The 22,813-nt window shown below is 56.4% G+C and overlaps 1 protein-coding gene across 2 annotated transcripts in view; it reads left to right on the forward strand.

Moving 5' to 3' along the window:
- Window positions 1-6,487: 6,487 nt before the first annotated feature.
- Window positions 6,488-22,813, forward strand: part of BCR (BCR activator of RhoGEF and GTPase) — a 100,327-nt gene continuing 84,001 nt past the window's right edge. For both annotated transcript variants that reach the window (XM_060118630.1, XM_060118631.1), the window contains exon 1: window positions 6,488-7,830. In XM_060118630.1, coding sequence (XP_059974613.1) covers window positions 6,525-7,830 — 1,306 coding nt within the window. In that variant the 5' untranslated portion in view covers window positions 6,488-6,524. The remainder of the gene's footprint in view (window positions 7,831-22,813) is intronic.

Consider the following 22,813-nt stretch of genomic DNA (forward strand, 5'->3'; position numbering starts at 1 on the left):
GGGCCAGAATCCATTCACCCTGCCCGGCCGTGGGACAGTTGGCTTGTGTCCAGCTTTTAGCTTTTTTTTAACTGAAGTGACCATCCTCATAGTTATAGCTTTGCACACTTGGGATTCCCCACAGAGGCCTTGCTGGGCCTTCGGTGGGCTGGCCCACCAGACCCAGTTTTGAGGGGCAGGCTGTCTCAGGGTGCACCATGACCGGGTTTGGGGCACACCACAGACAGCGTCAGGATGGCAGACCCTGGTCAGGTGGGCTGGCAACGTCCTGGCTCCATCCCCCACCCCTCTAGGTCCCAGGACTGGGGGGCGGTAATGCACCCTGCTGTCCCTAGCCCCTGAGCCAGGACCCCTGTCTCATGTGCGCCCACCCCTCCAAACGGCCCTTTGTGAAACTCTCCTCCTGTTGCCTCATGTGTGCCCAACTGTTCGATGTTTCTTCTGAAGAAGAAACCACACCACTTCGCTGTGGTTCCGCTGATACCACGAGTCCACAAAGACATCCTCTACAAGCACTTAAATTTCTGGGGCGGAGACCCAGGGCCGCATGCGAGAGCTTCAGAGCCATCCCGGGCCCCTTCACCTCCTTCGCTTTTCTCACCCTGGCACTCGAGGCCCCTCAGTGGCCGCCCCAGCCCACCCTGCAGGCCCCTGTGCTCCAGCCTTCACCTGTGGTCACTAGCCTTCGCAGGTGCCAGGCCTCTTCTGTGCCTGGCGGCTCAGGTGCCCCTTCTCTGGGAGGACTTCCTGGAGCCCCCACGGCTCCCACAGCACTTGTTACTTCTGGATGTGGTGTCCATGTTTGGGCTTCTCCCCCGTCCCCCCCACCACCGCCTTGTGGGACCCTAAGAGCCAGGGCAGCAACCCTGTGACCTCATCTCCCCAGCATCTCCTAGACAAAAGGCCCCTGGCAGGTGCTCACCTAGATGTAGCAGGGAGACAGGAATCCCGCTGAGTCTCCCAGCAGACACTTTCACTCTCACCAAGATGCCTCTTCTTGAACCTCCTAGAGACAGTCCTGTGCTTGGCCCTCCTCCGTGGCCAGAGGTGGATGTGCCCGCTGCTCACTCAGAGGCTCCTGAAGTCAGGCAGCAGCCAGTGAGGGCTGTAGGGGCTCAAGCGTAAGGTCTGTTCCTGGGAGGAGCTTGGTGAGAGCCAGACACAGAAGATTCCAGGGAAAGCTGTGCAGGCCTGGGGAAGGAGTCGCATGCAGGCACCACCACTGCCTCCAGCCCATTGGAGGTGGGAATTCTGGCCCAAAGCAGGGGCCACCCAGGAATGGGGCCATCCAGCCTCTTGGGGGAGTAGCCAGAACCCCCATTTACTGAGCACTCAGTGGACGGGGAAGAAGTCCCTTTCATCCCAGCGACCCTGGGGGCTGGGTATCAGGACCTCCTGTCTCCACCTAACTGGAGAGGAGCCTGAGCACAGAGCCCAGGTGACAGGATGCAGCTGAGCACTTCTCCTCCGCATTCCTGGTCCCTCCTCTGTCTCCGCCTCCCACGCCAGCTTGCAGTCTGATCCCAGTGGGAATCCCACTCCAGGTCCCACACCTGGTCCTCCTCAGGGTCCACAGCAGAGCTAATGAGCTAATCAGTCGCTCCCCACCACACCCTGCTCCCTGAGCCCCGTGATTTTACTCAGTCCTTCCCCAGCCCCACAGCCACAGGACCAGTCTCTGCAGTGACCCAGAGCAGGGTGGGGTTCTCGGCCTCCTGGCAAGCAGGAGCCTCCCCCTTCCCCAACCCTGCTGTGGCCTCTGGAGGGAACAGGGGGCCTCGGATCCACCCAATGCCCACTTCGGCCTGATGATGGGATGGGAGCCACTCCCAGAGGGACTGCAATCTCCTGAGGGACCCGGGCAGCCTAAGCTGGACACCTGAGGTCGCCTGAGATGTAGGTAATGGAGCATGGTGATGGGTAGGGGAGCTGCTCCACTCACACCCTCACACAGATAAGAACCTGGGAGAGGCCAGGGTGACAGGCGTTCCTGGCCGGGGACTACAGAGGGGACTCGGGGACCCAGGAGGCCCAGGGTGGGGACGAGAGGTGGGGTGTGGGGTGGGGGAGCTTTCAGAAGCAGCAACAGCTCAGAGAGGGCCCTCATCTTCTGAGCCTTCGGGGCTCCCAGAGACGGGGGCAGGGGGCCCTGGGCGCACGTCACCCAAGGAGGCCCTGAGACGAGACACCCTCCCAGCAGCCCCCAGGCTCCTCTGCCATCTGCTGTGGCCTCCCCTGTCACCTCCCATATGTCGGGCAGACAGGGAGCGTGGCTGTCCCACGGCCTCCTTCCAGGCTCCACCCCCTCATCCAGACGCCTCCCAGAATTCAGGGCCACCAGCCACCTGTCTGAGCCTGTGCCCCAGGAGGGAGCAGGGTAGTGCGGCCTGTCCCCAGGCTGCTGTTTGCAGACCCTTCCTTCTGCTCCCTGATCCCCAACAGGTGGATGGCACCCCTGGCCTGAGGGTGCTCTGGGCCTCTGGCCACAGGAAGCCACAGCCTGCACCATGTCACTGGCCATGCCTTCAGGAACCAGCTCATCTTGTCCCAGCCCCTTCTTTGTGAAGCTGGAAATGGCAGCCTGGGCACTCGGCCGGGATGCCCCCCACTGCAGGGCTTCATCCAGAATTGATTCTGCAGAAGGTGGTGGAGTTACAAACAAGGGGGCCTGGGAGGAAAGGCCCATAGCTCACTTGTTCAGAGCCCTTGGCCAGGGAAGTCCCTCAGAGACCCCGGCTACCTACTCTGGGCCGGGGCTGGTAACCTGGAAGAGGCACCCCACCAGGCACCATCCAGCACATAGCAACGAGCAGGGCTAGAGAACAGCTGTATCGATCGCCCCCATTTTCTGATCTTGCCCGAAGCTCCCTGGGGCTGACGGGTGGCAGATGACAGATAGGGGTCATGTGGCCACATCCTGTTTGGAGGGAGCCCTCCTCTAGCCTCTGCCCCCAAAGCGGGTGGGGAGGAGGGTACAGACAAGGCAGGGAAGGAGCAAAATATGGTCCCCACTTATTGTTGTGTGAGACCATTAGCAGTCACTCCCCATTTCTCCCATCCCCTATCCCCAGGTGACCACCAACCTACCTTCTCTTTCTATAGATTTGTCTATTCTGGACATTTCATGTAAATGGAGTCATACAATATGTGGCCCTTTATGACTGTTTTCTTTCACTTGGCATAAATTTTTTCAAGGTTCATCAATGTTTAGCATGTATTGGTGCTGCATTTTCTTTCATGGTCACATAATACTCCACTGTGATATTCCCATGACAGACGTTGGGGTTGTTTCCATCCCCAGGGTTTTGAGGCATCGGAAGTTCTCCGTTCTGTCCAGCAGAGGGGGCCATTGAGTCCCAGCCTCTCCTTCCAGCAAAGGGACCGAATGGCCTCGGGGAGGGGTTGCCAGAACATTGGTCTGGGTTCAAGGACCGCTAGGGCTGCTGCTGAGGGTATGAGAGAGAGAGAGAGAGAGAGAGAGAGAGAGAGAGAGAGAGAGAGAGAGAGAGAGTGTGTGTGTGTGTGTGTGTGAGAGAGAGAGAGAGAGAGAGAGAGATTGTGAAATGAATTATAGAGCCACAAAACTATATCCCAGAAAATGAAGGAAGTTGAGGAGGGGACATCACCAACAATCCCACTTTCCTGTTCCATTTTAGTTTTTAGATGAAAAAAAAAAAAAACATCTATTGGGAGTGGTGGTGATTGTAGTAATGGTTTTCACGGGTGCGAAACCCCTGATGTGACCTCCTGCAGCCCACACCAGCCTCACCCCCTAACCCAACTGTTCCTCAGACACACCCAGAACTCTGAACTCTCCCCATCTTTGCCTGTCTGTCCCCATCTTTAGGACCAACTCGCCGGCCAGCCTTTCCCTGACCTCTGCCTCCTCCTGGATGCCCGCCCTCAAGGCCCACACACCTCTGCTGTGGCCTGGCTCTGCCCGCCTCACCCTTTCCTCCCTGGGCTCTGCGCTCCCACCCGGGCCAGCACTGGCTGAGCACCAACTATGTCGTAAGCACTGGGGGTTCACTGGGGAACAAGATAGACAGATCTCTGTTCTTAGAAGTTTAGATCTAGCTGGGGACAGACACCAAATGGGGGACTACAGAGTGTTATATATATGGACCCCACTTTCCTCCTCATTCTTCCCTTCCTCAGGAGGGAGGAATGATAAGAAAGCTCTTCGGGGAAGGACCAGAGACCCAGGGTGGGAGTGCTTTCAGGGAAGGCTCAGAGGATGGGAGGAGTGTCCTTGGGGCCAGAACAAGCTGTCCCATGGGGAGATAGCCACTATCTTGCAGTGTCCTTGTGCCCAACAAGCCACTTGCTCTACCAAGAGAATGGAGCTTGCAAACCCAAACCAAACAGCATCAGAGTTTCTGATATGAGCTTGCTTATGTGTACAATATTTAAGGTGGGGCTGAGTTGGGGCCTGCAAACCAGAGAAAGGGACACCTCACTGATGGATGAAGCCACCCCCCCAAAGTATCCTTTTCTTTCCCAGGTGTTTAATGATAATGTCCCTGATGAGCCCACAAGTCCCCCTAGAAACTGAGAGACCCTGTCAGCAAGGGGGAGAAAATGTTTGTGCTTTTGGGATTCTCCTTGCTGACAGCCAGGGAATGGGGTTCTGGAGGCCTGGGTTCTAGTCCTGCCGGACCCACTCGCTGGGTGACGGAGGCAGGTCATCCAAGGAAGGCAACTAATACCGATGCTGAGCTGCTGTGTGCCATGCCCTGGGAGGTCAGGATTTATTATACCCGTTTTGAAGGAGAGGTCCTCAGGATGTGAGCACTGCTGGGATTCCCGCCTCGCATTGCTGGCCACAAAGTCAGGGCATCAGCCTCTGTTTCCTCACCTGCAAAACAGGCTTTACAAGGGCCCTGTTGTCCTTGCAGAGGAGTGGGAGGGGACATGGGGCCTGGGAGGGGTGACAGCAGGAGGGTGGAGAGCCTGCAGGAGGCAGCAGTGAGCTGTGCCTGGAAGTGTCTGCCAGTCCGGCTCCCCAGGGTTTTCCTGCCAGTCTCCCAGGGCACCAACATTAAAGGCAATCATGGAAGGAACAGCACATGCTTTATGTTTGCCCCATCTGGTTGCCTTACACATGGTGCTCACAACATCTTACATATGAGGACAAAACTTGGGCACAGAGAGGGGAAGGGAATTGCCAAGGTCACAAAGCCCAGAGTGGGAGAGACCTGAATCCCAGCCAGGCCGGCCCTGGGCTCTGTTCCTCTAGATTAGATGTCAGGGCATCCGCTCTGGGTGGCACTGGAACTGCGGGGAAGGCAAGACAACCCCTCACATCCGTGCAGGGACAACAGCCGTGGGGGCGGGGGAGGGGGGTGCGGAGGTATCCTGGTTCTCATTTCAACGCCCAGGAAGCAGGCACAGAGGGGCAGAGGCGATCAGGACTCAAGCCGGGTTCTCTGGTCGACAAATCCTGTTTTCGTATCCCCTCACCCAGCAGGCTGGTTGGGGTATTTTCACTTGGCGCCCCTTGGACTCCCTCCAGGGTGCTGTGTGTCTAAGATCTCTGGGCTTCCCTGGGGGACGAGAACAGATTTTGTTTCGCTGCCCGCCTGGGCTATGCTGTCTTCCGCCCAGCCCTGCACGTTCCAGTGGAGGCTGGCGACCACTTCAGAGGCAGATTACAGAGATAAGTTCTGTGTCAGGCAAACACCTGGCCCAGGACCGCAGGAAGGGAGACGTGGGTGTTGAGTGAACTGGGGAGAAATTCCTATTGATTATCTCTGTGACAGTCCCGTGTGGCAGATGTTGCTTCATCACCCACCCCGGGACCCCAGCGCTGGAGACGCGTTGGCACCGCTGGGTGACCTGCCCGCTAGGGGCGCGCTCAGCCGTGAAGCCGGTGAGGGGCTGCCGGGCTGGGGGGCAATGTGGACCCAGGGGTTCCTGTCCCAGGAGTGCAGAACTCGCCGTCGGGCCTCGGTTTTCCCACGCGCGGGGACGCTGGCAGGGCCACAGCTGGGCGGGGGAGCGGCCCCTTTAAGAGGCCCTCACGCTCGCTCCGCCGCGCCGCGGCCACCGCCCCCCGGCCCTCCCCTTCCTGCGGCGCCGAGTGCGGGCCGGGCGCGAGTGCGGCGGGAGCGGGCGGGCCAAGCGCGGGGAGGCGGCGGCGGCTGGGCGCGGGCGCCCGAGGAGAGCAGCGCGCCGGCGGCGGCCATGGGCTAGCGGGCCCGGCCTAGCGGAGGTAGCGCCCGCCCCGCGCGCGCCGGGAGCCCCGCACACAATAGCGGCGCGCGCAGCCCCGCGCCCTTCCCGCCCGCGCGCGCGCGCCCGCCCGCCCCTCGCCCCGCCCTGCCCCGCGCGCGGGGAGCCTGGCCGCAGCCTCACCTGCAGCCCGGGAGGGGGCGGGTATTGTTCGCCAGCTGCCGCCACCGCTGCCCCGCCGGGGGCATGGGGGCCGCCCGGCGCCCCGGGCCGGGCCTGGCGAGGCCGCCGCGCCGCCGCTGAGCCGGGCCCCGCGGCAGCCGGGTGGCGCAGGTGAGGCCGGCCGCGCCATGGTGGACCCGGTGGGCTTCGCCGAGGCGTGGAAGGCGCAGTTCCCGGACTCGGAGCCGCCGCGCATGGAGCTGCGCTCGGTGGGCGACATCGAGCAGGAGCTGGAGCGCTGCAAGGCCTCCATCCGGCGCCTGGAGCAGGAGGTGAACCAGGAGCGCTTCCGCATGATCTACCTGCAGACGCTGCTGGCCAAGGAGAAGAAGAGCTACGACCGACAGCGCTGGGGCTTCCGGCGCGCGGCGCAGCCCCCCGACGGCGCCGCCGAGCCCCGCGCGCCGCGCCCCCAGCCCGCGCCAGCCGACTGCGCCGACCCGCCGCCCGCCGATGAGCCCGAGGCCCGGCTCAACGGGGAGGGTTCCCCGGGCAAGGCCAGGCCCGCGGCCACGCGCAGGCCCGGGGCCGCCGCTCCCGCGGACCACGACGACCGCGGGCCCCCCACCAGTGTGGCGGCCCTGCGTTCCAATTTCGAGAGGATCCACAAGGGCCCCATCCAGCCGGCGGCGACGGACGCCGAGAAGCCCTTCTACGTGAACGTCGAGTTCCACCACGAGCGCGGCCTGGTGAAGGTCAACGACAAAGACGTGTCGGACCGCATAAGCTCCCTGGGCAGCCAGGCCATGCAGATGGAGCGCAAGAAGTCTCAGCAGGGCGCGGGGCCCGGCCCTGGGGACCCACCCAGGCCCTCCTACCGCGGGCGCCTCTCTGAGAGCAGCTGCGGCCTCGACGGCGACTTTGAGGACGCGGAGCTGAACCCGCGCTTCCTGAAGGACAACCTGATCAACACCAATGGCGGCGGCAGGCCCCCCTGGCCGCCCCTGGAGTACCAGCCCTACCAGAGCATCTATGTCGGGGGCATGATGGTGGAAGGGGAGGGCAAGGGCTCGCTCCAGCGCAGCCAGAGCACCTCGGAGCAGGAGAAGCGCCTTACCTGGCCCCGGAGGTCCTACTCCCCTCGGAGCTTTGAGGACAGCGGAGGCGGCTACACCCCGGACTGCAGCTCCAATGAGAACCTCACGTCCAGCGAGGAGGACTTCTCCTCTGGCCAGTCCAGCCGCGTGTCCCCGAGCCCCACCACCTACCGCACGTTCCGGGACAAGAGCCGCTCACCCTCGCAGAACTCCCAGCAATCCTTCGACAGCAGCAGCCCCCCCACGCCCCAGTGCCAGAAGCGGCACCGTCAGGGCCCGGTGGTCGTGTCCGAGGCCACCATCGTGGGCGTCCGCAAGACGGGGCAGATTTGGCCCAGCGATGGGGACAGCTTGTCCAGCAGGCTGCTTCAAGACGGCGCCTTCCATGGAGACGCAGGTGGGTACATCTACCACCCTGGTGGGCACACCTGCCCCTGGCTGGAAACCACTGAGCAGTAGGGAATGCGGGGAGGAAAAGGTAGATAGTTTTTGGAGTGATTTTCAAATACTGTTGTGGACTGGAAGGATTCTTACTGATTCTGAGCCTGAACAAACTACATCCCACCTTCCTCCTGAAGGCAGATTCCCAATGATTGGAATGGGATTGGGGTGGGAGGGGTGGTGTGTGGGATGGTCGGTGGCTCCTTCCTTTGGGTCTAGAGCCCTGTGCTTCTCGCGAGAGTACTCTCTGTGGGTTGGGACCAGGATGCCCTGGGCAGTCATCTCCTTGCCTTCTGATTCCCCCAACCCGAGCAGTAGGGATGGTATAAAGAGTGGGTCATCTCTGCTGCTTGGATGGATGCTTTTGGCCGGGATTGATCCGTGTCTTGGGCAATCCCCGCCACCTGTCCTCAAAAGTTATATGACACGTTTGGGGAACCCAAGAGGTGCCAGCTGCTCCCAGGCCATAGGAGTGTCAGGTTCGCTTGCTAGCCAGAGCAGGTGAAAATACGAATGAAGAGGAAGTGAGATGACGGACAGTTCTGACTCAGTGGGCCACTGAAGATCCACAGGGTGAAGATTTTATCCAGGGCTGAAGCAGGGCCACGCCCGTTCTGATCTGCCCAGTTTTGATGAGAGCCATCACCCAGCATTACTCACCTCTGTGCATCTTACCGTAGCCCCATTTTCTGATCCATCAGTGTGCTCTTGCCTCCTCGTCTTCCCTGCCCACTGGTGCTCATTTTGGGCTCCTAGTCCACGGTCTGACTCCTGGCCCTGAGATTAAACCTATGGAATTTGTGTATATAATACGTGTGCACGTCTGAGTACAAATACCGTGAGGCGCAGGGGTGATGGGACTGGCTTTTGAGATCCAGGCACAGTTCGTGATTGGAGTAAGGAGAGGGATTTGGGGGGGTGGCGGGTGAGGCAGTCGGGAGTCTCTCAGAGTCCTGGTCCCTGTTGGGCTGATCCGGTTTTCTGCTCCATTGATTTTTCTTTCTCTGCTGATGGACTTGTATGTGCTTCGTTGGTCAGCATCCTCTTGAAACAAGTGAGGCTATTTTTGGCTCTGTGGAGTGGCCTCTTTGCGATCAGTGCCCCGTCCTGTTTGTTTTAGGCACATCTAGTTGCTGACTTCATCTGCTGCTGGGGTGGGCTGTGGTGTGTCGCCGGGATCTGCGGCCTGGCCCAGCTGCATCCCCTGAGTCCCTCGTGGGACGAGTCGGGGGGAGGCTGTAGTATTTAGAAGCCTGCTTTGCGGGCACGTCAGCTCCTCCAGGGTCTGGAGGATTGCCTTGTGGTCGCTGGGCACCAGCCCTGTCTGGCCAGCTGTCGGCCGAGCGAGCCAGCTTGAACTGGTCCTCGGCGCCCGCCAGGGTGTGGGAGAACGTCGTTGATAAAGCAGAAAATGAGACGTTTTCGTGGAGACCTACAACCTGAAACCATGATGTCTTGCTGGGGGAATTCAGAGTCTCCAGGGACCGGGGCCCTGTTGGAGGGGGTGTGTTTTGGGGCCCTCCCTGCGGGCCATCTCCCCGAGCTCACAGCTCCTCGCCTGCCTCTCAGCCCCTGCATGCAGGAGAACCCGGCTCCGTGGGTGACGCTGGGTAGGTTCCCAGCCGAGGAGTTAATTTGACAGCTTGGACCCCACTCTTAGCACTCTCTGGGTCCTTCTCTGAAAGTCCTCAAGGTCCCACGTTCTCTCTCCTGTTAGGTTTTGAAACTCTTGGTGGTTTTAGCTCCGGGAGCCTGTAAACTCAGTACCCAGCACGCTCCTCTGAGCGTTGTGGCTGGCCCGGCCATCTGTTTCTGTCCTGACTGTTTACCCATGTTCTTTAGACGCCTGCTGGCCAGGGCTGTGCCTCTGAAATGTGACAATGAGGAAAATCGCTGTGGGGAGGGAGTGGAAGTCACCTAATTCTCTGACGCAACAGCAGCCGCCAACATGGGGGCCCGGCCCTAGTAGCTTCAGAGCCTCTTTACTCTCGTATTTCCGAGTTGAGGGAAGGAGCTGAAATGACCACCAGCCGCTGTGCGCCAGGCATGGTGACAGCATGCTTCAGGCAGGGCCCCCTGTGAGCTCTCCATCACCCCACCTGCTCCACATCTGCAGGTAAGGATGCAACGAGGAAGTGGCAGATCTGGGCCTCCAGGCCCCGTGGGAATGCAGATCCCGTGTTCTTCCCACTGCCCCACACATGCCTGAAAAATGCGAGTGGGGGGGGGTCCAGTGGCCCTTCGAGCTCCGCACACCCGGGGCCCACCAGCTGCGAGCTCTGCTGTGTGCAAGCCTGTCCCTCCTACAGTATGGGCTGCATAGAAGGAGAGAGTGTGGTTCTTGCCCTCTGGGAGCTTAAAAGTTAATGGGAGACAGGAACACACACATCACTTATGTGTTCAGAGGGCATGCCATCAGGGAAGCTTCCGGAAATAGCCGCATTGGAGAGGGGCCTTGTCTAGGGCAGAGGGTGGGGGCTGCCGTCTGCCCCTGAGGAGCAGTGGAGCAGAGGCTTCTGTGACTCTGGACTGTGCTTTGTCCTTTATTTATTTATTTGTTTGTTTGTTTGTTTGTTTATTTTGTGGTACTATATGACATAAAATTTACTACCTTCACCCACATTAGCCGTTTTTAAGTGTACAGATCAGTGGCGTCAAATACGTTCACATAGTTGTGCAACCATCACCACTGTCTGTCTCCGGGACTTTTCATCTTCCCGAGCTGCGACTCTGTCCCCATCAAACAGCAGTGCCCCCTCCTCCAGCCCCTGGGACCCTCTCCTCTACTTTCCATCTCTGATTCCATGACTCTTGGCACCTCGTTGCAGGAGTGGAATCACACACATTACATGTCCCTCCGTATCTGGCTAATTTCACTTTGTGTCATGTCCTCAAATGTCACCCATGTGGTGTCACATCCACGTGTGCGTCTTGAAGGCAGGGATCCCTGGTTCATTCCTGGGCCTCCCGTGGAGCCCAGCTCAGAGCCGTACACGCAGCACATCCCCAAGATCCTGTCCTCCTTTCCACAGCCGGGGGGCTGGGGGGCCGGGTCGGGAAGGTGGGAAGGTGGCTGGTCATTGGGAAGCGTCTTAGCTGTGTCCACCCCTGTCCCTTAAACTCCTTTCGAGGACTTTGGCCACCCTTTCCTCAGAGAGGCCACACAACCAAGGACCTTTCCTCTTTTAGGTCTGAGGCACCCCCAGCCTCGTGTGTTCCTTGTGAGATGGGACCCTAGATATTGTGTTTCTTCCTGGGCGCTCCTGCAAGTGGCTGCCCTGTTGTTTCACATTTCTGTTAAGCAGCTTAATTTGCCCTTTGGATTCTGGTGACATGTTATCAGAATGATCGCAGCTTTGTTTTTCCCTTGGGTGGTTGAATGGACTGGCGACGAGCGTGAGTAACTGTGGGGCAGAAAAAGGTCACCCAGGCCTGGCCTGGGCTCCACCGGCATCTCTAGACCAGAGCCTGCCTCGACCTCCAAGTTGAGTGCAGGCTCCTCCCGGGGGACAGAGGCAGAGTCCGAGACCACTTAAATCATCACCAGCGTGGAAACGGAATGCAGATCCAATTTTACAAGGATTCTCCAGCTTGGGAAGGATGACTTTCATGTTTGGGAACCAGAAGGAAGCATTCTGGACCTTTCACTGAAGAAGGAGCTGGGAGTGTAGATTCGTGTGGGTCCAGGGGTAGGTGCCCCCCCATTCCTCCCTGTTGGTTCTGGCTTCAGTAGCCGCCTCCCCTCCCTGGATGGGAATCCCGTGGTCCAGCCTGCCCTGTGGTTTCAGAGGGTTCCACATTCACAGTGAACGGATGGGCATCTTCTCCAGTTGCCAGACAACAGGCCTGAATTTTGACTGAGGCTGCTTTTCAGATCAAGGCTCAGGAGGAGGTGGTGGCGGATTTAATTAACTCTGAACCCCACAGGGGTCTTGACCCAGACTAGAATTATAATCCCTATGGCTCATGTAGGATTTTTTCCTTATTTTTGAAAAAATGTAATAACTTTAATTAAAATAACTTATTTATGTAACATGTGATAGGTTTTTCTTTATTGTGGTAAAATATATGTAGCAAAACGTGGCATTTTCACCTTTTTTCCGTGTTCAGTGGCATTCTTTATATTCAAGCGGTTGTGTAACCATAACTATCTCTAGAACTTTCCAACATTCCTACCAGAAACTGTGTCCATTACGCAATAACTCACCTTTCCTCCACCCCCAGCCCCTGGCAACCACTGCTTTACTTTCAGTCTATTTTCTGTGAATTTACTTGTTTCACGTACCTCATGTGAGTGGAATCATGTAATATTTGTCCTTCTGCGTCTGGCCTGTTTCACTCAGTTAGGGTTTTTTTTTTTTTTTTTTTTCTTTTTGCGGTATGTGGGCCTCTCACTGTTGTGGCCTCTCCCATTGCGGAGCACAGGCTCCGGATGCGCAGGCCCAGCGGCCATGGCTCACGGGCCCAGCCGCTCCGCGGCATATGGGATCCTCCCAGACCGGGGCACGAACCCGTATCCCCTGCATCGGCAGGCGGACTCTCAACCACTGCGCCACCAGGGAGGCCCCTCAGTTAGGGTTTTGAAGTTGCTGGGTAACATTCATCCTTGACACCCCATCTCTGGTCCTTCATAGTTGTTTTCTCTTCAGGGAAACACCTGTTAGCCATGGCGATGTTTCCTTGGCTTTCACACACACATGTTTGAAGCAGCCCAGTATGTTAGTATTCTGGGGCAGAATGCCACAGACTGGGGGCTTCAACAACAGAAATCTATTTTCCCTGCAATTCTGGAGGCTGGGAGTCCAAGATCAAGCTGCTGGCAGGACTGGTTTCCTCGAAGGCCTCTCCTTGGCTTGTAGATGGTCCTCCCCTTCACATGGTGTTCCCTGTGTGCCCGTGGACCCCTGGTGGCTCTGTGTGTGTCTAAAATCTCCTCTTCTTATAAGGACATGATTCAGATTGGATAGGCCCCACCCTGATGACCCCATTGTAACTTAATCACCTCTTGAGAAACTCATCTCCAAATACAGTCACGTTCTGAGGTGCTGGAGGCTAGGACCTCGACGGGTGAATTTCGGGGGACACAGTTTGGCCCCCGGCACTCAGTGAGTCCCTGATTGGGCAGCAGAGAGATGGTGTGTGTGTTGTGCTCATCAGCCGGGTTTTAGGAGGAGTTCAGGTGGAGCATCATGCGGCTCTGGGCAGCCTGGTGGGCCAAGACCACCCGGCCGGGTGTCAGGAGAGCTGCGTCCCAACACTTCACGTGGCCACATCTCTCTCCTCACCTAAAACATTAGGGGTGGGACCCTGTCGTTGCTAAGATCCTTGCCTTCCATTCTTTATTTTTTCTTTTCTTTTCTTTCTTTTTTTTTTTTTTTTTTTTGGCCTCGCGGCTTGTGGGACCTTAATTCCTGGTCCAGGGATTGAACCCGGGGCCACGGTAGTGAAAGTGCTGAGTCCTAACCACTGGACTGCCAAGGAAGTCCCTTTAACTTTTTTTCTTTAAAATTTATGAACACAATTTTTCCACATCTTTCTTCTTTACTCTGGTTTGTACCTACGTTTCCTTTACTAAGGCAACCACCTGTCCCCGGTTCAGGCACTCAGAGGTATTTATTGAGCATCTACTAAGTGCCAGGCACTGTCTCCTGGAAATTCTCTCTCGCCTTTATTCATGGGTTTGTGGAAAGGCTTCTTTCCATGCTCCTTGTCTTTAAAAAACCAGTGCAGACAAACAAAACCTTTGTAATATCCTTGCATCTTCCCTGACTGTGTATCTTTCTTTAGCTGTATGTTTGCAGCTATTTCCTGTGAATCCTGTGTCTGTCCGGCTTCCTTCTTCAGGGTGGTGAGATCCTCTAGACAAAGACCTACCTTGGTGTCTGTGTCTTGGGTGCCGTGGTGTTTGTGGGTCACGGATGGAATGAGACCCCCATCTCTGAGGTTTCTGTTTGGTCCGGCCCCTCCTTGTTCGAGCCCCACTCCACTTTCCCCCATCTAATAATCGGCATTGATTTTGGGGGGCCTGACGACACAGGTGCCCCAGAAAGGAAGCTTGTTAGCTTTGGAGATGTCCTGGAGGTTATTTTTCCTTCTTTGCTGAGGTTTGGACTCCTCTCAATCAATCCCAAGAGCTTCCTGAATCCCTGGCCTGGGGCCTGCTAATCAGCTGTCTTGGATTCTGGTGCCCCCTGGCCACTGCCACCTTGCAAAACGGGGACATGGGCGTGGCGGTGCTGCAGGGAGACGCGCCTGCCAAGGTGGGGCGGGTGGGGAACGGACTGCAATGCCTGACTTGGGAAGTAAACACAACTTTGGTGGATGCTGTTTCTCGTGCCCTCGGAACGTTCTTGTGAAGTGGCTGGAGTGAGATTTTACGCTATCGTCAGGTTGGGTCTGAGGGGGTGTGAGACACACACACCCGCCCAAGGTCAGGCCGTCGATGGAGGGGCCGGTGCTGTCCTCTCTCCTAGGCTGGGGGGTGATGCCTGTCGCATGAGAGTGGGCACCGAGTGACCTCACCAGAGGTGGAGGGGACCTGATCAGTTGTTTGGCAAACAAAAAAAAACCTCCCGGAAAATGTTGTAACCCTGTACATCCTCCTGGGGCACCTGGCTCAGATTCCTCCAGCAGGTCAGGTGGCAAAGCGCCCAAGAGGACAGACGTGTTGGAAGGATGCTGCCTGTCCATCTGCCTTTTACCTTCAGCAGTCAGGGCACTGGGGCAGGGTCATGGTGCTGACAGGCTCTGCTGTGGGCAGTCCTGGGAGGTGCAGAGGGGCGGGCGCTGTCTGGGAAAAGGTGACAGAGGTGGCCGACCGTGTGCACAGAGGGGTCAGCGCATGGCCCAGGGAGCACTAGGAAGGAGCTGTCAGTGACTGGGAGACCGTGTGGAGACACTGGAGGGAGCGGGAGGGCCCTGCTGCCCCAGCTGCCGGGGGAGCCCGGCCAGCAGAGCCAGGGGTGAGCAGTCCCAGGGCATCCTCCCAAGTGCCTCTGTCAGCGTAAGAAGGGCTTTGAAGGTTTGCTTCCTTTTATAGGCCTGACCTGCTCCCTTTAAAAGAATGCTGCCGGCGGGCTTCCCTGGTGGCGCAGTGGTTAAGAATCCTCCTGCCAATGCAGGGGACACGGGTTCGATCCCTGGTCCGGGAAGATCCCACATGCCGCGGAGCAGCTAAGCCCGTGTGCCACAACTACTGAGCCTGCGCTCTAGAGCCCGCGTGCCACAACTACTGAAGCCCACACGCCTAGATCCCGCGTGCCACAACTACTGAAGCCCGCACGCCTAGAGCCCGTGCTCCGCAACAAGAGAAGCCACCGCAATGAGAAGCCCATGCACCACAACGAAGAGCAGCCCCCACTCGCTGCAACTAGAGAAAGCCCGCGTGCAGCAATAAAGACCCAACTCAGCCAAAAAAAAAAAAAAATGCTGCCGGGGTTAGTTGGTCTGCCAGGGGGGCAGGAAGAGATTTTATGCAGGTAACACAGGTACACATATCAAGGGTAGCCTTCTGGAACATATGTCCACATAGTCTGGGGAAAGAATGCAGACCTTGAAGGTAGGAGACCTGGGCATGCCTGAGATCCAGCATGTGGCTTTGTGCAGGGACTTGGTTCTGTCAGCTGGAGAGGACGCTCCCTCCTTGGGGGCTTGGTGGGAGCCTGAGGTCCCAGGATGGTGGCCCCTGGGATCTGGCCCCCTCTCTGGTCTCACAGAGTCACCCCCTCAGGCATCTAATGTCAGTTGATTGAACACCACTTAGCAAGCGATTTTAAAGGAGAAATGCATAATTCAGTAGGTGCAGGCCTTTTCACCCACTGGGCTCAGCTCCAGGAGGACCCTGGGGTCTGCTGGGCCCTTCATCCCCCTCTGTTCCCTCTCCTAATGTGTCCTCCTGGGCTGAGTGGTCTTAAAGGTACAGTATGTGTGTATTTTTCTGCATCGTGGCCCCAAAGGAGAGCCAGCTGCTTCACCTAGTGGGCTGTTCTGTCGTCCCAGGGCACCTGGGGCCGCGCACGCCCCTGTGGGGTAGAATGGGGTCTTCTTGCAGTGTTCCTGGGGTCCTGGGAAGCTAGGAGCTAGAGGGAGAGAGAGACAGCTTGATTTTTCTCAAAGCCCTCCCCCCCCCAAGTTTGTAGAGGGAAAGCTTAGAACCACTTGGTTCTCGTTTTTAGTGATTGTGAGGCCGTGAGAGACAAAGTAAGAACCACAGACTTTCTTACTTCAGTGAGAAACAGAGGAGGAAGACAGGAAGCCACGAGAGTGACTCATGCTCGGTGCACTCAGGCTGCTGTGCCCAGGGCTCCGCCAAGCAGAGGGTGCTGCCCTGGGTCGTGTGGAGGGGACACAGGACAGCTGGGCCCCATGTAGCATCTGAACTGTTTTCAGTGTCCAGCTCAGCTGCATCAAGTATTGGGTTGGCCAAAAAGTTCACTTGGGTTTTCCATACCATCGTAAGGAGAAACCCAAACGAACGTTTTGGCCAACCCAGTACATTCACGTTGTTGTGCCACCATCACCACCACCATCTCCAGAACCTTTTCCCAAAATGAGACTCTGTCCCCATCAAGCTGTAACTCGCCCCTCCCCCTCCCTAGCCCCTGGCACCCCCAGTGACCCACCGTCTGTGGATCTGCTGTGGGGCCTCTCGGAAGTGGACTCACATGGCCCTTGTCCTCTTGCGTCTGGCTTGTCTCACTCAGCATGATGTCTTCACCGTTTCTCCCTCAGGCCTCGGTGGTGGTTGGACAGCAGGACCACGACCAGGCCAAGCTGACCGAGGCCTCTGCTCAATGGGGAGGCACATGGTGCTTGGGGAGCGGGCTGCGTCTTGCACAGCACCATCCCTCACAGGGGTCCCTGAGGAGGAGCAGCAGGGATCCCCATAACTGAGCTGTCTGAGGCTTTAGGTGAGGAGCTGGGGGCACCTGCAGGCTCGTGGTTGAATAGATGGGGCAGTCTTCATCCCTGGCCCTCCCCAGTCTCATGGAGTGGCTGTGCTGTGAGCAGGGATGTGCAGGCTGGGCCAGCCACGCCGGTGACCTCCTCTCCTGTCCTCTCCAAGGCGCAGGGGTCCCCGTGCTGGACTCAGAGCCATTGTCCAATTGACTGGAAGGCCCTGCGACGTGACCTGTGAACCCTCTTAGGTGATGCTCGGCATGGTGGCTCAGCCTCTGGGGGTGTGTGCAAGCCGGCATGTGCAAAAGCAGGATTTGTATCTGCTCAAATCTTAGACCAAAAAATGTAACTCACTTATGAATGTTGACTTCTGAAAGCTTTCCACTTCCTCCCCTAGGAACATGGGTGGAAGTGTCTGCTTTGGGGCCCCGTGGGGTGGTGGGGATGGTCTGGATCCGAGACCGCCATGCCTGTGGGCGCCCGCTGGGAGGCCCTGTGGGATAGCATCTTGCTGGGGGCAGTCGGATGTGCCCCTTTCCCCTCCCCCCCCCCAGGCACCTGGGCAGCTGCTGTCAGAATTCGGTTCTAAAACTCCAAGGTGTAATGATGAACATCAGTCTGGGTACCCCTCCTGTGGTATTTTGTCAGCACCCAGATGGTGCAAGTCGCTCTAGAGCAGACTTTTCTCTGCGGAGGGGCAGTGAGACTCCAGAAGGCGGGGTAGGGAAGTATTGGAGACCTGGTCCCCACACTGCTTGTCACCTCCCAGCTTCCCCTGCCCCGTGGGCCCTGTGCTGTTAACCCCTGCTGTGTCTGCAGTCTTGGGGTGCAGAAGCCCCGGCAGTGTAAGTCAGAGGGCTGAGACCCGGCTGCTGGCTGCCTGGGAGAGGCCCTTTATTCTAACCGCTGGGCTGGGACACTGATTCCGCAGGTGGCAGGTGGGAAACCATTTCAGTCGGCTGATGTGGTGCGGCAGGCAGGGGCATGGCTGCCAGAGCCTGAGTGCCCTGCTGGGCGCCCCAAGAGTAGGGGGGACGTCTGGGAGGAGAACAGAACGTGTCTGTCTCTGTCTGTCTCTCCCTCCTTCTCTCTCTCTTTCCCTCTCCCCCCTTTCTCTCTGGCCCCAAAGCACTGGGCCCCCTCAAGTATGTGAGTGGATCAGAGCCGGTCCTAAGGGAGGAGAGTCACTTTATGTTTATTGAATTCCAAGGCAGGCGTGATGGGGCATGACAGTAAATAAGACCTTGGACATCAAAGGCCAAGGCGAGGCTTTCTTGGGGGAGCTCCCTCTGTCATCGGGGACACCCACACCGGCCCCATAGGGCCGGGGTGTGCAGACCAGGCAGGAGCAGGGGGTCAGGACCCTTGTACTGTCCCTTGGCTTTTCCCTTTCACAGCTGTTTTCAGGGGGCTTTTTAAAGGCTGGGCTGGGCTGTGGTTCACTTGGGAAGGGTCCGGGGGGTTCATTTGACTGGGGCCTCCTATGGGTCAGCAGGACAGCACGTGACATCTAGGGGACCAGGTCCTTCCCGGTGTCCTTGGACGTGTCCAGGCTGTAGCTTTACTCTGCTCGGTGCCACTGAGCCCAAAGACTCAGCAGGAACTGGGGGGCATTTGACCTGGTGGAGATTGAAGGCAGTGTCTCTGTCCTGGTTGCCCACATGGACCGCCTCTGCTGTATTTAGAAAAATCACACACATCCCCACAGCTGGTCACTCCTGGCAAGTCTGATTTGTGAGGTTCTTCTTGTTTTTGTTTATCAATATCAGTTTCCCTGGGTCAACAGTCCAGCATGGCTTAGCTGGGTCTTCTGCTCAGGGTCTCCAAAGTCTGCAAAGTGTTGGCAGTGGCCGCATTCCCATCTGGGGCTCCACATCCCCTCACCAGCACAGGTTGTTGGCAGAATCAGTTCCTGGTGGTTGTAGGACTGAGGTCCCTGTTTTCTTGCTGCCTGTCGGTGGCTCCCAGCTCCCAGAGGCCTCCACTCTTCATAAGCACTTTCTACACGGATATCTTATTTCCTCTTCCGAGCCAACCTGGATTTCTGGAAATCTCCCTGGGTGATCACCTCTGCAGCCAGGCTTGAGAATTGTCTACCTCCGGAGTCCATGAGCACTAGCTATGTGTCTTGAACAGTTGTCATGTGGAAGAGGGAGCAGATTTCTTTAGGGTCATACCTGGGAGGCTGGTCTGTTACTAATGGTTAGAAGCTTCAGGGAAACACATTTCTGCTCAGTGTTGAGGGAGGTTTTCTTTTCTTCCCGACTTTACATAAAATCATATCTCTGATTACTTTATGTAGCTGAGATCTAGCTGCACTGGGGGTCCTGCTTTTGTCAATTAGCGTGAGCATTTTCTTGTTTTACTCAATATTTTGTAAACATTTTAAAAGTCTACCTTATTACTTTGTAATAGAGTTATAGCTTAATTGATCTAATTTTAATGAATTTTGTTGGACATTTAACGTTTATTAAATGTAGCTCGTTATTATAATGTTTCAGCGAGCATCTTTTTTTTTAATGAAGCTTTATTGAGATATAATTCACGTACCATACAATTTGCCCATTTAGAATGTACAATTGGATGGGTTTTGGTATATTGCATTATGAACTTTTTAAAATTATGTTTTTGTGTGTGTATGTATATATAAGAATAAAACTTACCATTTTAAGCGTTTTTTAGCCCATAGATCAGTGATAGTAAGTACCTTACACTGTTGTGCAGCCATCACCACCATCATCTCCAGAATTCTTTTCATCTTGCAAAGCTGAAATCTGTGTCCTTTAAGCAATAATGCCCCCTCCCTCCCCCAGCCCCTGGCACCACCATCCACTTTCTGTCTCTGAATTTGACTGCTACAGGGACCTCACAGAAGTGGACTCATACAGTATTGCTATAAACGTCTTATTTCATTGAGCATAATGTCTTCGAGGTTCATCCACGTTGTAGCATGTGTCAGAGTTTCCTCCTTTTTTAAGGCTAAATACTTATCCCGTTGTTTTGTACTTAAACCACATTTTGTTTTAAGTACAATTCAGTGACATTCATTAGTCAGTGAGCATCTCGTCTTTTTACATGTGTTTCCATTTGCATTTCCGCTCCCTCCTTGCGGGTGAGCATCTGTCAGTGGATTTAGTCGGGGTCTGGGTGGTTTTAAGACACTTGATATCTGCCACCAAATTACCTTCCAGAAACGCTGTTCCAGTTTACCTGTGGCTTTGCAATGAATCCTCTGCTGTCCTCTGACTTCTTTCTTGCCAAGCTGGGTCTCACCATAACTCCTGATTCCTTGGTGCTCCCTAAGCACTCTGGATCAAGAGAGGCTCAGAGCTGGGGCCACGCCAGTCCCGTCTCTCATTTGGGAAGATCTCTGAGGCTACCAGCTATGTGACAGTCCTTTGTCAGCTCCGTGGTCCTTGGCAGGGAAGGAACTCACTGTCTCCTTGTTTAGCATAGAAGCTGCTATCTTATTGCTGCTCTGGGCTGCTTGTAATCGAAACCGAAAAGCACTTCAGCCTCCCTTGCATGCATCCTGGCTGTGGATTGAGTCAGCTAGACAGCATTGTCCAGTTAGTTCTGGCCCCTGGAGTCCCTACCTGCCTTAAGGGCAGCTCCAAGGAAGCCAAACACTGTGATGAAAAGGGATTTTTACAGAAGGTAGTACGTGGTTGCACTCAGGCTGCAGAAACTGGCAGAAGCTGGGCCAGGGCAGCAGGACGCTGTTGGGCTTGTCAGGTCAAACACCTCTCTGTGCCTGAGGACTTGGAGCCTGTAGGCTGTGTAGTTGTGTAGGTTGTGTAGGCTGTGTAGTTGTGTCGGTTGTGTAGTTGTGTAGGTTGTGTAGGCTGTAGGCAGGGCAGGTACATACAGGAAGGTCATATCTGGAGGGTGGGCAACGTGGTATAATGGCCTTGGGGAGGAAAGGAGAGGGATGGACTCTTTTCCACGCTGGTGAGTTGTCTTACACTGCGGATGATCTGTCTTATATTTAAGTGCTCGCCGCAGCTGAGAGCCAGCACTTCTGGAGTTTTAACCATCACAGCTTGTAAGCTGTAGAGCTGGGGCTCTCACTTGCTCCCTCTTCTCTCTGTTGCCTGTCTTGGCTGTGCCATCAGCTGCTGTTCTGGTTCTGAGTAAATCACTTAAACCTTGTGGGCCCCTGACTTCCCCCCACCCCATAAATGAGGAAGCTGCACGGTAGCATCTTTAAGATCTCTTTAGTTTTGTGATTCCAAATAAAATTAAGTCACGTTGCTCTGAGTTGCCAGCAAGTCACTTGGAAAACCTTACTGTCAGGTGTCCCAAAGCAGTCTTCCCGTAAGACCCCAATTGGGTCTGGCTGCCTGCAGTGACGGGTCCTGGGAGCCCGCAGTGGGCCAGGGGGTGGATTTGGCTCTGCGTGTACATTTAATGGGAACCAGGATGCTTCTTTGCTGGTTGATTTATCTCCCTTACTGCCCACTGGCCAGCCCTAGGGTCGGCCCCCAGGGCGGGCACAGATGCTCAGGCTGTGCAGGTGTCACCTGCGTAGCGTGCTGAAAGGCATAGCGTGGACAGCTGGGGTGGGGCCCAGCCTCAACGTGAGAGAGGGTGAGGGCAGCGTGGAGGGCGTCTGCCGGGGCAGAGGTGGTAGTATCCAGGCAGGTGGTTGGCAGCGGGAAGCCTGGAGGTGCCAGCTGGTGTCTTGCCAGCCAGAGCACAATCCTGTGTGGTCAGGAACGCTTGTGCTGAGGCCAGCCCTGAGACAGAGGGGCATGCCAGCAAGGCTCTACCTGCAACATCTCTGTGCCGCGGGGTTGGGGGACTTTTGGTACCTTGGGGCCGTTGTTTTCCTGCATCACAGCTGGCCAGTCCTCAAGCAGCCTGCTGCTTCCCAGGCCCGACCTGGGATCAGAGTCTGAGGGGAAGCTCTCTGTCTAGTCCCTGTTACTTTCTGAGCATCCTCAGTGTCTGCCAGAGCAAGGACTGTCTTGTGCCCAGGCTGGCCAGCCCCGGGGATGGGTTGGTCAGTCTGGAGGACACGAGGAGGAGAAGGAGACCGTGCTGACCGTCTGCACTGCCGTGGGGCTCAGATGCCTCAGCAGAAGTCCGTGCTTTCCTCCAGGACTTCTTGTTTGGTGAGCTTGACTGGGACTCCCAGGGACCCCCAGAGTGGCTGGCATTCCCTCTCTGGCGGTCTTGCAGGAGAGAGGACCCCTCCTTTTACTGGAACTCTGCACTTGGGTTTGGCTTTGCGCTTCGTAATAGAATCCCATGTGCCTTCTGGGATCTGAGCCCCACTCCACCCTGCAGAGAGCTGGGTGGTACCCGCCATTGGCAGAAGCTTAGACCGGTCAGAAGGTTCCATGGCAGAGCCTGGATGTGAACCAAGCGTGGTTATGTGAGCCTCTGCTCTTCACTCTGCGGTATTGGGGTGGCCAACCCTTCCTTAAAGGGCCAGATAATAGCTAATTTAGGCTTTGTGGCTGAGAGGCAAAATTGGGACTATTAGGTAGGTACTTATATAACCACTTAAGATGTAATCACTTGAAAATCGTTATAAGATCCATTCTCAGATCCTGGGTCACACAAACGGGTAGTGACAGGCTGGGTTTGGCCCGTGGGCCAGAGCTTGCTGTGACCGCTGTCCTGCAGTGCACTGCCTCCTGATTCCTGGTGATTGTGAAATGAGATGACGGAGCCGCGAGTGGGTGTCTCTCCTCTGTGCTCGGGAGCCCTTGTGAGGCAGGTAGGGTCAGTCCTCCTGTCCCTGTGAGGCCTCCTTCCTGCAGGAAGTTGCAGGGGTGGGAAGCAGGGGTGGGGAGCGGTCACCAACAGCGCCCTGTCTCTCCCCTTCATCCTACTGCTTCCGAATGTTTATCCCCTGAAACCAGGCTGCCCGTGGGTTCATGATGGTTGAAGCTGGGTGACGGGAATGGTATTCGTGATACTGTGCTCTCGATTTTGTATGTGCTGGAAATTTCCTGTAATAAAAAGTTAAGAAAATAGTCATTTATTGATCAAAGTTATAAAAGAGAACCCTCCACCTTGAGAGAACAGGG

Source organism: Mesoplodon densirostris, chromosome 15, assembly GCF_025265405.1.
Source record: "Mesoplodon densirostris isolate mMesDen1 chromosome 15, mMesDen1 primary haplotype, whole genome shotgun sequence".
Taxonomy (NCBI): domain Eukaryota; kingdom Metazoa; phylum Chordata; class Mammalia; order Artiodactyla; family Ziphiidae; genus Mesoplodon; species Mesoplodon densirostris.